The following is a 12,520-nucleotide window of genomic DNA, read 5'->3' as shown; positions in this document are numbered from 1 at the left end:
TAGGAGTGGTTTACATTCACTTATTAGAAAGTATATCTGTCTAATGTATTTTTTCATCTATTACTTTGATAATTTTATGAGAGAATTAAAATATTCAAGGTATGAAAAGTACATATCTGTAATGAGACTTTTCTTTTACTTACTGTTAATCATGTTCAATTTTCTTGTAGATAGTCTACATGGGCTGGTGTGAAGCACGGGAGCAAGACCCTTTGCAAGACCGTGTGTACTCACCAACATTTCTAGCCCTGAGGGGATCATGTCTTTACAAGTTTTTGGCACCTCCAGTAAGTGTCTTCATCCAGTGTTTTTTTATCCATATTATCATTACAGAATGACGTCAAGTTAATAATAGTAAATACCATATTACCGACATATTTTAAAAATAAAATACAGAAAAAAATGGAAAACAGTCCAAATGTTCTGAAAATATCTTCCTAAAAATATATGTTCTAGCATTAAATACTTACTTTATAACCCTGAAAGGCATTTCTGTCCAGGAATTTATGACCTTCAAAACATGTTTGTCTATGTGATACAGGTCTATCTAAATTAAAAAAAAAATAGCATTTTGATATCCTATTTTCTAGTCATTGGTCTTTGTATTAAATATGTATGGGTACCTATGGACCTAAGGTCTTTCTTCTGGAGACATGTACCTTACACAATAGTAGATTCTCCATAAATATTTATTGAATATAAATATCAAATGCCAGACCACTCACTTACTAGTTTGAAATTACATAGGGTTTTGGAAATATCAAGTCTGACCTGTTGCTATTTTGTAGGACTATGTCTACACAAAGTTCAAAGGACCCAGAAGGCTGGAAAAAATCCATTAATATTTATATATTTTACTATATTCCTACTATGAAAAATTTCTTATGACTAGACAAATACATGTTTTAAACATAAAAAAGTGAAATGACTTCACTGTGGTGTTTGGTGTCTTCACAATGTTACAGGACCTTCACAACCTGAAATAACTTCCCGATATAAATGTGTCTTTTTAAAAAATTAAAGCCAGCATTGACAACTAGTATTCTACTTTGTATGTAACTGGTGGCAAAATTACTATGTGTGTGGAATATAAAAACTTAGTATTTATATGTAGATAATATACACATTATTTAAAATATGTAAGTACATTGGGCAAATGAAGATTGTTACATAGAACATAAAACACTTGCTGACAAAGGAAGAGAAATGGTGATAAACTTAGAAGAGAGGAAACCAAAATACCACACATGGACCTCTATAAAAATAGCTCCACAACTGATATATATAGTACATATGGGAAAGTTTATTTGCGTACCATAATATATAAGTAAAATAAAGAGGGAAATCAGGGTTACCTTTCTAAAACAAATGACATAAAAGTTTCTCATCTTTTCAAGGTGACAACATGGGACTGGACCCGAGCAGAGAAAACATTTTCAGTTTATGAGATTATGTGCAAGATTCTCAAGGTATGAACAATAAATAGGTAGTGAAAATTTTCATGGCTTTTCCTTACCAATGGTTCTGTGCTCATAAGTAGTTCATGAAAACAAATGATGCAAGGACATAAAAGATAAAGATAAAAGAAAAAAATATATAACAAATAGAATGCAGAGAAGTATATAAGTACCCTCATATCAGTTTAAGTAATTACTAAGAAGATTCTGTAGTCTCTCTGTCTAGCTAGAGGAACAGAAAGCTTAGTTCATTGAAGGAGAAATTCAACTGAAAATAGTATTAATTTAAACTTCAATTATCACCATATTTGTTTTGTTTTGTTTGTTTTTCTTTTTTTTTTAAGTAAAACAGGAAAAAAGTCTTAGGGAAGACTTGAATTGGAAAATGCAGAAAATATGAAGGCATGTGCAAAGAAAGATCATTTTTTTTTAAATCTCAGAGTAGGTTACCCCTTTTTTTTTAAGTGTCAGATTTAGGTACTTCTGAGTACACCAAAGAATATATAATTGTCATAAATCAATTAAAGTTCCAGCAATACACGAGATAATTGGAATGGGAAGTCATCGAGAATTCTGTAAAATTCTAAATGGTTTCTGTAGCCATTTTTAAGATGCAAACTGGGAATAATTTACAAAACCTAAATAATAATCTGCATTCAGTTTTTACTCTGAGGTCTATAGGCTTGGAAGATGATAATTAAATCCTTGATAAGGTTGACCTTGTTTGTGTAACCAAGAAGAACTAAGTTCCCTGCATTTTATGTTGATTATTTTCTTCTAGTTAAAGATTCAGTAGAAAATGCTGGAATATTTACAACATAAATGAAATGTATCAAAAGTATCTGAAGACTGAGAAACAAAAAAATATTATTACCTCAGAAATGTTCATAATTTTTCTTCCCTACAAAATAATCCTTGATTAAAGCTAACATTCATAGTAGCACAAGAGCTAAATAAAAATAAAGGTCATCGTTTGCTGATTACTGTGTATGGTTCTGGTTCTATTTTGGGGTAGCTGGAGGAAGAACAACTCTGACATACTTGAGTTGATTTTTAGTAAAGAAGGCCCCGGCAACTCCTAAAAGATGTAGGAGTGTCTGAAGAAAAGGAGAGCAGGCCCAACTCCAGTTTTTTAAATAAATACCAAAACAGCTAATGGAATTATAATTTAATCTAATTGAATGAGATTCTAATTTAAATTTTTAGCCAAAAAACCGGTGGAATTCAGAAGAAAGAATTAAAGAGAGAGAGGGAAGAAGAAAGGAAGTGGGGGAGGGGGAGAGGGAGGAGAGAGGGAAAGAAAAGATCAGGAAAAAAACCCCAAACTCAGTACTCTAACAAGTCAGTTTTGTCAATTCCTAGTCCTACACTAATGTAACCTTTTCATAGTAGAATCCAGGATGCATTTCTATATTCTTATTTAGATTTAAATTATTTCCTAATCATTTTCCAAGTAGCTAGATGGTCTTTACAAGCCTCTCTTAAATTAAAAAAAAAAAAAAAAAAAAAAAAAAAGGCAGCTTGAGCATTTAAAAATAATTCAGTTTATGGTATTACTTGAAATAAGGACAGTTTTAAAGGAGAGAATAAGAATTATGTGACGCTCCATGTAACCACTCACTACTTCATTTCTCTTTATTTTTTTTTTTTTACAATGTTAGGATTATATGATTTGTAATCTTTTCTTTTATAAAAATGTGGAGTTTTTTTTATGTCAATATACTTAAAACAACAACAACAACAACAACAAAACCTTGACCTTTTGGTAGATGTAATGTATCCCATCCTTTGGCCATATTTATTTACCCATTTAGGTGCTTTCTCATTTGTTCCATCAGACATCACAACGATGACTAATTTATATAATAGTTAGTGGTTGGATATTTGACATACACCAGGTAATCTGCTAAGTGCTTATTATATGGCTGGGGGAACAAAAAGCAGAAAAACTCCCTTCTTTCACTGAGCTTACATATCAGTAGGGTGGCAGACATAACATTAAGTTAACATGAAGCCACATACACAAAAAATCGATAGCAAAGAATTGATGTTTCCCTACAGACTTTTATGTAACTTTCTAGTTATTTCTTTTAATCTAAATTCTGAGTTTAGCAAATCCTGGGTGGAAAATATTTCAACATATTCAAGATGTTAGGTTTAGGTATCTAAATTCCTTCCTAGAAAAGTCATACCAATTTATACCGCCATTTCAAATATCTACAAGTGCCCGTGCATTTGCTCTCTGCCCAAATTAAAATCAAAGAGCACTTCTCATTTATCTTTTTCTATATAATTTCCTATTAGCTCATTAGTTGCTTTGGGAAAATATGTTACGTAAGTTAGTGAGGCCTGGAGATAAATATTTTTAGATGCTCAATAGAACATAACTTTACTCTTACTTGTGGTATGTAAATAAGAAAGCTCTCCTACCATTAATCAATAGAACACTAATTTTCTGTGCTTCATGAATTTGCATTTGGCACACAAAATTGTCTGCTGAGGATTCTTTTTCCCAAATGGAAATGTGATATAGCACAAGAATAGAGGAGTGAAGTGTTAAATGGATACTTTTCCTGCATTCCGATCAGTGCCTGGAGGATGATTGGTTTAGCGCATCCAGACTCAGAGATTTGAGTCTGGGAAGCAATTCTGAAGGGGGTCTTCTGTAACCCAGCCATCTACTGCCATGAGGGAACAGTCCTGTGCAGATGTATGGATTGTAGACTTCAGTCTCCAGAAAGGTATCTCTTGGATAAGGCAAATTTAAAGGCAAGTTTAATGATCTGGACAACAGAACATCCGCCCTGGTACCATTAATAGAGAAATCTCTCTCCCTCTCTTCTGATAGGAAGCTATAAAAGTACTTAGAAAAATGAAGTAATAATAGTTACCCCTTATATATAGCTAACACATAAGTGCCAGGTATCGTTCTCAGTTTCTTGAAATAATAATTTATTTAAACTTTACACCACCACTATGAAGCAATTATTTTTCCCATTTCACTTAAATGGAAATGAAGGCAAAGAGAGTTTAAGTAAATAGCTCAAGGTCACAATAGCTAGTAAATGCCAGAAGGAAGGATCTGAATCTTGCAGTCTGTCTTAGAAATCTGTGCTCTTAAATATACTATATTACCTCTTTCTCTTTCAGGAAAAGCATTGATAAATTAGAAAGAAATGAAAATGAGAAAGCCAGCCAGGTGATGAGAGAACAAAATTTTCAGAACAAGACTCTTGACAAAAAATGACAACTCTGTTACTAAATACATTACCCTTTGCAAATATAGTAGGCACTTTGACCTTCAATTTCTTCTGTTCAGTGGAGCTAACAAAGCATGGGGTGCTGTAATCGTTGGCAATTCATTAATCGATATGTGAATGTATTTTTATGAATTAATTCATACTACAAATATTCATGAAGTACTCTCTATGTCCCAAGCACCTAACTAGGTATCAGGGATCCCTTGCATCTGGAGAAGAGAGCTGAGCTCCCAAAAAGCCTAGATGACCAAGGAATTTAGAAGGGCCATTTTGGAGGAGGCCTTAAATAAACTTGAAAGATAAATGATTATTAAAGGGTTCAGATAATGTCTTTTAGTTAGGGTTGGAGTTTGGTGAGTGGGAGAAGTGGGCATTGTGCATATAGGAAGTAATGGGTAAACTTTTCCAGGTGTACAAAGAAAGATGTGTCATTTAAACAACTAAGAAACATTCCGTATGTCTGTAATTTGGGTATGGAAGCTAATGCTGCTGCTTGCGTGGGGAGGGGAACCTGTTAAAAGTCAATAAAAAGGAATATAAAACTTATCTGAAGAACAAAGGAGCCCCCTAAGAATTTCAAGCCTGAGAAGTGACTGAGTTTGCCATCTTCAAAATAGTCTTCTAACTGTACCATGAGACAGGATGGGAGGGATGGGGTGGACGGATGCTCCCAAGCTGCCACCAAGATTCTGGGATAGAGATGACCCATTCCAACAAGACATGGGCAGTGGGCTGGAAAGGTGCAGGGTCAGAAGAGGGGCAGAGGAGAAGACTGCAGGGAGGCCTGCACTGGTAATTACCCTCATGACAGCCACAGGCCTGTAAGGCCTGTCCTCTCTTAACTGCTCTGGTTTATCTGACTCTTGGGGCAAAATGAGTGCCTGAGTTCTCACTCTGAGACCACAGTGTAGCTGAATGCAGCTGGAAAAATCTCACCATGTGTTGAGTTCTGAGCTTGCACCTCAAGAAAGCCTTTAATTCTGTCTCACAGAATTCTGTCCTCTTGTCTAATCTGCCAAAACCTAGGTTAAACCTTCTCCCTTTCCTCCAAAGTTAATAAATATTTCTCCTTCTTAATCTTAATTTAGTCCTCTTTCCTACTTATAGAGGCTGTCTGCTTTGTAAATCCACCGGCAGCCCAGTTCTAGAGATGGCTGTCCTCACTCATGTCTAAGGCCAGGCCAGCTCCTCCAGTATAAGAGGTCTTACTGGGAAACTGGCATTTCTGCTCTGATAACCTCCAGTGCACATGTCCTGCCCAGACCCCATTGTACCTGACTGTTGGTGCCTTATGGAAATCTCAGATGTTATATGTCTCAAATTTAGGAAGGGCAGTTAATTGGTGAGGAACTTGAAATACCATGGAGATTAGAGAAAAAAGGAAAAACAGAAACTCGAATTCTGTTTTATTTTCTGAAACTAGGAGAAGAAGGAATGACCAACAGATACTTTATATAAAGTGGAAAAACCAGTACTCTAGATAATTGACTGATAGCCTACTGATTCTTAGCACTAGGTACACTGACATTAGAGTACCTCATGTGCTGATCAAGAGGAGTATGTTCAGATGTCCTGGGACCTCTCATTTATTCAATTTGGGGGCCTCATTACAAAAAAAAAAAAAAGTAAAAATAGGAATAAAATTGGGCATGAAAGTGAATATTTAGAATGAGGAAAAAAATCACAACACAGAATAATTTTTAAAAGAAACACCAGAAACATTAGAAAATTTGTAAAAATGCATTATAGTTTTTACCAGCTATCCAATGCAATTCTTTAGTACTTTTTCCTCTATGACTTTGGAGTGCTGTATATTCTTTGATTGTTTCTTCAAACAAAAAGAACTTTAATCCCTGATATGAGGAAGTAGTGATGCAACATGGAGGCTTAAGTGGGTAGAAGAAGAATAAATGAAACAAGATGGGATTGGGAGGGAGACAAACCATAAGTGACTCTTAATCTCACGAAACAAACTGAGGGTTGCCGGGGGGAGGGGGTTTGGGAGAAGGGGATCGGATTATGGACATTGGGGAGGGTATGTGATTTGGTGAGTGCTGTGAAGTGTGTAAACCTGGTGATTCACAGACCTGTACCCCTGGGGATAAAAATATATGTTTATAAAAATGATGAGATCTGGCATCCGTGACAACATGGATGGAACTAGAGGATATTATACTTATTATGCAAAATAAGGCAGGCTGAGAAAGACAAATGCATGATTTCACTCACATGTGGAATCTAAAAGATAAAATGAATGAATAAACAAAAAGCAGAATCAGACCTATAAATACAGGGAACAAACTGATGGTTGCCAGAGGGAATGTGGGTGGGGGATAGGCAAAATGGGTGAAGATGAAAAATAGGAGATACAGGCTTCCAGTTATGGACTGATAAGTCATGGGTATGAAAGACACAGCACAGCGATTATAGTCAGTGGTATTGTAATAAAGTTCTATGATAACAGGTTTTGGGGTGACCATAGCATAGCATATAGTCATGTTGAGTCTCTATGGTGTAAACCAGAAACTAATATTTCATTGTGTGTCAACCATACTCAAGAAATTAAAATAAAGAAACATAAAAAAATTAAAAAAAAAAAAAAGAACTTTAAAATACTAGCTTCCACAGGAAAGAGAAGTTACTCCCTGTGTTTTGTCTGTACCTAACTGGGCACCTGTGCTACCTCCCAGCTGGAAAATACCCAAAGTGCCATCCTTAAATACAATTCCTCATGTAACCTGAATCTCATTCTACAACTGGATTTAGTAATTCAATTTCAGTGATCAGATGCCTATCAGCATGATGTGAAAGCCAAGGCACAGTAATTATCCTGTCAGCCAATCAGACGGGAGGAAACACAGGAAGTGTGAATGGAGTATCTGACCTAGTTCAATGTAGTTGAATTGTATGAACCTCCTAATATCACGTGGATAGCAAACCTTGCAAAGGAGGAGGTATACTTGGTTTGTAGATAGTTAAAGCTTACCCCTTTCAGAGCCAGCATTAGACTGAGGAGGAGCAAGCCTTTTTGAAAGGCCATCTCTCTTTTTTTTTTAATTTTTAGAATACTGCATTCCATACTAACATTATATGTTTTAAGTTTAAATTTTTGATAAAATATACATAGTGTTTAGTATAATCACAGTGATACTCTTACAAAATCATTTTCAGGAAAATGAATAGAATATTCATTTCAGCCAATATTACGGCTGACTGTGCTGCACAAGGAGAGCTTTTCTATGTGTGTTGGTGGGAGATGGAGAAAGAGAGAAAGAGATTCAACCAAGTAGATATGGGGATGAGGAATGGGAGCCTGATTTCTCACTGTCAGACATAAGAGTTGCGAGTGTGGCAGGCCAGCCTGAAATAAACCCCGTGGGGCTGGATTAGAATTAGAAATACTGCTATACGTAGGAAAGGGGGGTTGGATTATGGACATTGGGGAGGGTATGTGATATGGAGAGTGTTGTGAAGTGTGTAAGCCTGATGATTCATAGACCTGTACCCCTGGGGTCAGTAATACATTCTATGTTAACAAAAATAATTAAAAAAAAAAAAAAAAGAAAGAAATACTGCTATACAATTGGGGGGGGGGGATGTGTGTGTGTATGTGCGTGTGCACAGACCTTACCCTGCTTCCTGAGAGTACCTGGTTCAGAGTCCCCAACAGCAAGAGCACATCCAGCAACCAGTTTTCACTTTCTTAATACCACCCTCCACTACGAGGAGCCAGAACCCTACAGAAAAATTGTTGCTGGGTTGACTGCAGCCTAGAAAGTAAAAGATAAGTTCAAATCATTTTATTGTCCCAGAAAATCAGAAAGTGCTTAAAGAATGATGGAGATATGTCAAAAGACACAGAGCTGCTTTAAGGGTACCTGCTGACAAATCTGGGACAAACTGATATTCAAAATAGGAAACCATGAATCTATCTTCACAAAAATAAGTAAATAAGTGGAAACTTCAATAAGAAACAGAACATTTAATAGTTTCAAAGTACCTCCCTACACAGTACTTACTACAATTTCAAAAGAGAAAAGAGTAACTTCACGGGGACTTCACAGTCTTCACAGTTGATCAAAATTAACGTTTTATTAATGGAACAAATAAAAAGCATTATGCCTGATGGTATGATAGTAGAATATAACAGTTAGTAGAAGAATATCAGGTCTTGGGGCACCTGGGTGGCTCAGTGGGTTAAAGCCTCTGCCTTCAGCTCAGATCATGATCCTAGGGTCCTGGGATCAAGCCCCGCATCGGGCTCTCTGCTCAGCAGGGAGCCTGCCTCCTCCTCTCCCTCTGCCTGCCTCTCTGCCTACTTGTGATCTCTATCTGTTAAATGAATAAATAAAATTAAAAACAACAACAACAACAAACTATCCATAGAAACAGCAACTTATTTAAAAAAAAAAAAAAGATTATCAGGTCTCTTTCATTCCTCCTAGAACTGTATAATAAACCTAATCTAACCATGAGAAACATCTGGTCTAATTTAATGTAATAATGACAAAACCCAGCATAATTTAATTTAATCTAGTGTGATGTGATCTAATCTATTCTAATCATAAGGAAATGTCAGAAAAACTCATTGGAGGCACAGTCCACAAAACAACTGGCCTGCAGTCTTCGGTAGTTCGGTAGTGTCAAAACTTCAATAGTGGTCAAACTATTAGGGGCATGTGGGTGGCTGAATCAATTAAGCATCTGACTTTTGATTTTGTTTCAGGCCATGATCTCAGGGACCTGAGATTGAGCCCCAAATGGGGCTCTGTGCTGGGCCTGGAGCCTGCTTAAGATTCTCTCTCCCTTTCTCTCTGCCCCCTCCTGCTCACTCTCTCTCTCTCAAAAATAAATAAATAAATAAATAAACAAAAACAACAACAACAACAACAAAAAACAAAGTATTAGTGTCAAAGTTATTAGAGTCAGGGTAAGGCCAGGTACTCTTCCCATTTAAGGCAATTTAAAAATGGCTAGGGTTCTTCATTTCTTAGCGTTTCCCCAGAGAATTAAATTGTTCTAAAATGTGCAATAAACTATGTTTTACTTTTTTCCCCTCTACATTTCACTGGTGATTTCTTTTTAAAGATTTTATTTATTTGAGAGAGACAGAGAGAATGAGAGAGAGAGGATAAGAGAGCGGAGGGTCAGAGGGAGAAGCAGACTCCCCACTGAGCAGAGAGATGGATGTGGGACTTGATCCTGGAAGTCCAGTATCATGACCTGAGCCGAAGGCAGTCACCCAACTGGCTGAGCCACCCCAGTAACCACAGAGGCTTTACAAACTGTATACTAAGGGAGTGTTACTGCTTTGGATAAGAGGTATAGTTTCTCGGGGCACCTGGGTGGCTCAGTGGGTTAAGCCTCTGCCTTCGGCTCAGGTCATGATCCCAGGGTCCTGGGATCGAGCCCCACATCAGGCTCTCTGCGCTGCAGGAAGCCTGCTTCCCTCTCTCTCTGTCTGCCTCTCTGCCTACTTGTGATCTCTGTCAGATAAATAAAGAAAAAATCTAAAAAAAAAAAAAAAAAAAAAAGAGCTATGGTTTCTCTTACCCTGATATCTCTCTGTGGAAATGCGTTGGGACAGCAAAGACAGGGTGACTGCTGTCCACAATTCAAATCCAGCCTCCTTTCTTAATGAAACACAATGATCATCATTGATAAACGTTTGACTTTAACTTTTATTTCGTTATTTTAGAATTGTCTTGGATTTATTAATATTTTAGCATTGTACATGACTTCTGAAACCTATCTGATGATTCCTCAAATTTTATCTTTTTTGTTATAATATTTACAGACTTAAAATACTTTTATAAAGCTTCTAAAAAAAACCTCAATGTCCTTATTTAAAGCAGACAAGTATCTCTTAGCAATGGAATGTGGGAATAAAAAGATTCCGTTTTTTCCCCTCCTTGAGAATGTTATACACAAAAGATACCTAATCTTGTTTTCCAAATAACCAAAACCCATCCCTGTCTTTCTTTCTTTCCTTTTTTTTTTATTTTACTTGACAGACAGAGATCACAAGTAGGCAGAGAGCAGGCAGAGAGAGAGGAGGAAGCAGGCTCCCTGCCAAGCAGAGAGCCCGATGTGGGGCTCGATCCCAGGACTCTGGGATCATGACCTGAGCCGAAGGCAAAGGCTTTAACCCACTGAGCCACCCACGCGTCCCCATCCCTGTCTTTCTTAATATCTAATTATTTATGGCCCATTCCTTCCTCATTTAAGTGGGTTTAAGAACAATTTGTTTATGAATTATCACAACTTCATGTTACAGAAATCTATTTTCCTTCAGTCTGACTAGAAACATAGCCTGGCTAATTCTGTAAATAAGTACTGGGAGCATTGCTATTCTAAATCTTAATATTATAACTTATTCCAATAATTTTAATAAAACATGAGAATATAGCTATGTTAGGAAAATCTTCCAAATGAGACACATTTCAAGTGAAATTTATATAATACTCATAAAATATGAATAGGTTTAGCATTTTTAAAAAGTATTTAAAATAATTAAAAAATCTTCCATATTAATTTTCTGGTTATGAAAATTTTGGTGGACAGTTAGTGAGAACATACCTTTTTTAAGGAGAAAGTTAGAAAATTGGCTTTATTGCCCAAATCCATTTGGTGCCAATCTCAAGGATTCATCCTGTAAGAAGAAAATAATTTGTATTCCTCAATTCAGTATAAACTCTTTCAGGTCTATTTTAGGTTTTGTGGTAACCTCTTTAGACTTAATACATTTGGATTATTGTTTATAGACATTTTCTACCTTGAAGATTTACTACTGTATGAAATCTTAAATCTGTTTGACCTTCCAAAACCTTATATGACTATTTACACTGGTGCACATAAAGTTTTAGTACTGGAAGAAACCAGGTATAAGCCCCTTCTGGGTCTTCATCCATGAAAGAACATTGCAGGAAAACATTGAAATCTCCTTCAAGTTGTTTTAGAATGTCTTTCTTTTTTTAAGATATAGTGTCATAGATAATTTTCAGTTCCAATTTTTAATCATATCATTTTATTATCAATAATTATATTTGTTCTAGTATATATTTATTAAAAATAATGTTATTTTTATTTTTCTATTGTTTAGAATGATATCAGCTTCTATGATTAATATTTTTACATAGAAATTCAGCAACACACACTCAACATTATCTATATCTTGTTAGTTATCCTTTGCATAATTATCCTTTGCATATTTTAAAGAGTTGAATAAGTTGTACCCATTGCTCACTTCCCACTTTATAAAGTAGAAACAATGAATATTAGAAGCACTCTAGGTTATGACTACTCAGTCACTGCTGTAGAAGGAACACATGAGGACCAACTCTCTGGACCCATTCTGCTCTCTGTCCTCACTAGATCATAAGTATGGTTCTACCGGCCTGTGATGTTTACATTAAATGTGTCAGGACATATACTGTTAGAAATGGGCTTTGCAGTAGGTCAGGTTTTTTGTTTTTTTAAAGATATATATGAACCAGATTTATTAAATTTAACTTATGTGATTAGATTTCATTGTTTGCTTCCCCTTTTAGCTTAGTAGCTATAAAATTATATTATATTTATTAGGAAAAAAGAGTCTTTGGCCAAGCTCTGAAATGCCTGAAGTATTTTCAATTAACATGTAGTTTTCTTTTCTTTTCTTTTCTTTAAAGATTGTATTTATTTATTTGAGAGAGAGAGAGAGAGCACAAGCAGGGAGAAGGGGCAGAGGGTGAGGGGAAGCAGACTTCCTACCGAGCAGAGAGCCTGATGAGGGCCTTGATCCCAGGACCCTGAGATCATGAC

At 35.9% G+C, this 12,520-nt stretch overlaps 1 protein-coding gene across 2 annotated transcripts in view; it reads left to right on the top strand.

The window, feature by feature from the left end:
- The window catches only part of SNTG1 (syntrophin gamma 1), a 941,158-nt gene that overhangs the window by 843,369 nt on the left and 85,269 nt on the right, over positions 1–12,520 (top strand). For both annotated transcript variants that reach the window (XM_059166477.1, XM_059166476.1), the window contains exons 14-15: positions 171–287; positions 1,398–1,469. In XM_059166477.1, coding sequence (XP_059022460.1) covers positions 171–287; positions 1,398–1,469 — 189 coding nt within the window. The remainder of the gene's footprint in view (positions 1–170; positions 288–1,397; positions 1,470–12,520) is intronic.

The sequence above is a fragment of the Mustela lutreola genome, chromosome 3 (genome assembly GCF_030435805.1).
Source record: "Mustela lutreola isolate mMusLut2 chromosome 3, mMusLut2.pri, whole genome shotgun sequence".
NCBI classification, from domain to species: Eukaryota; Metazoa; Chordata; class Mammalia; order Carnivora; family Mustelidae; genus Mustela; species Mustela lutreola.
Note: the sequence above shows the minus strand (reverse complement) of the source record. Positions and strands in the feature narration are given on the sequence as shown.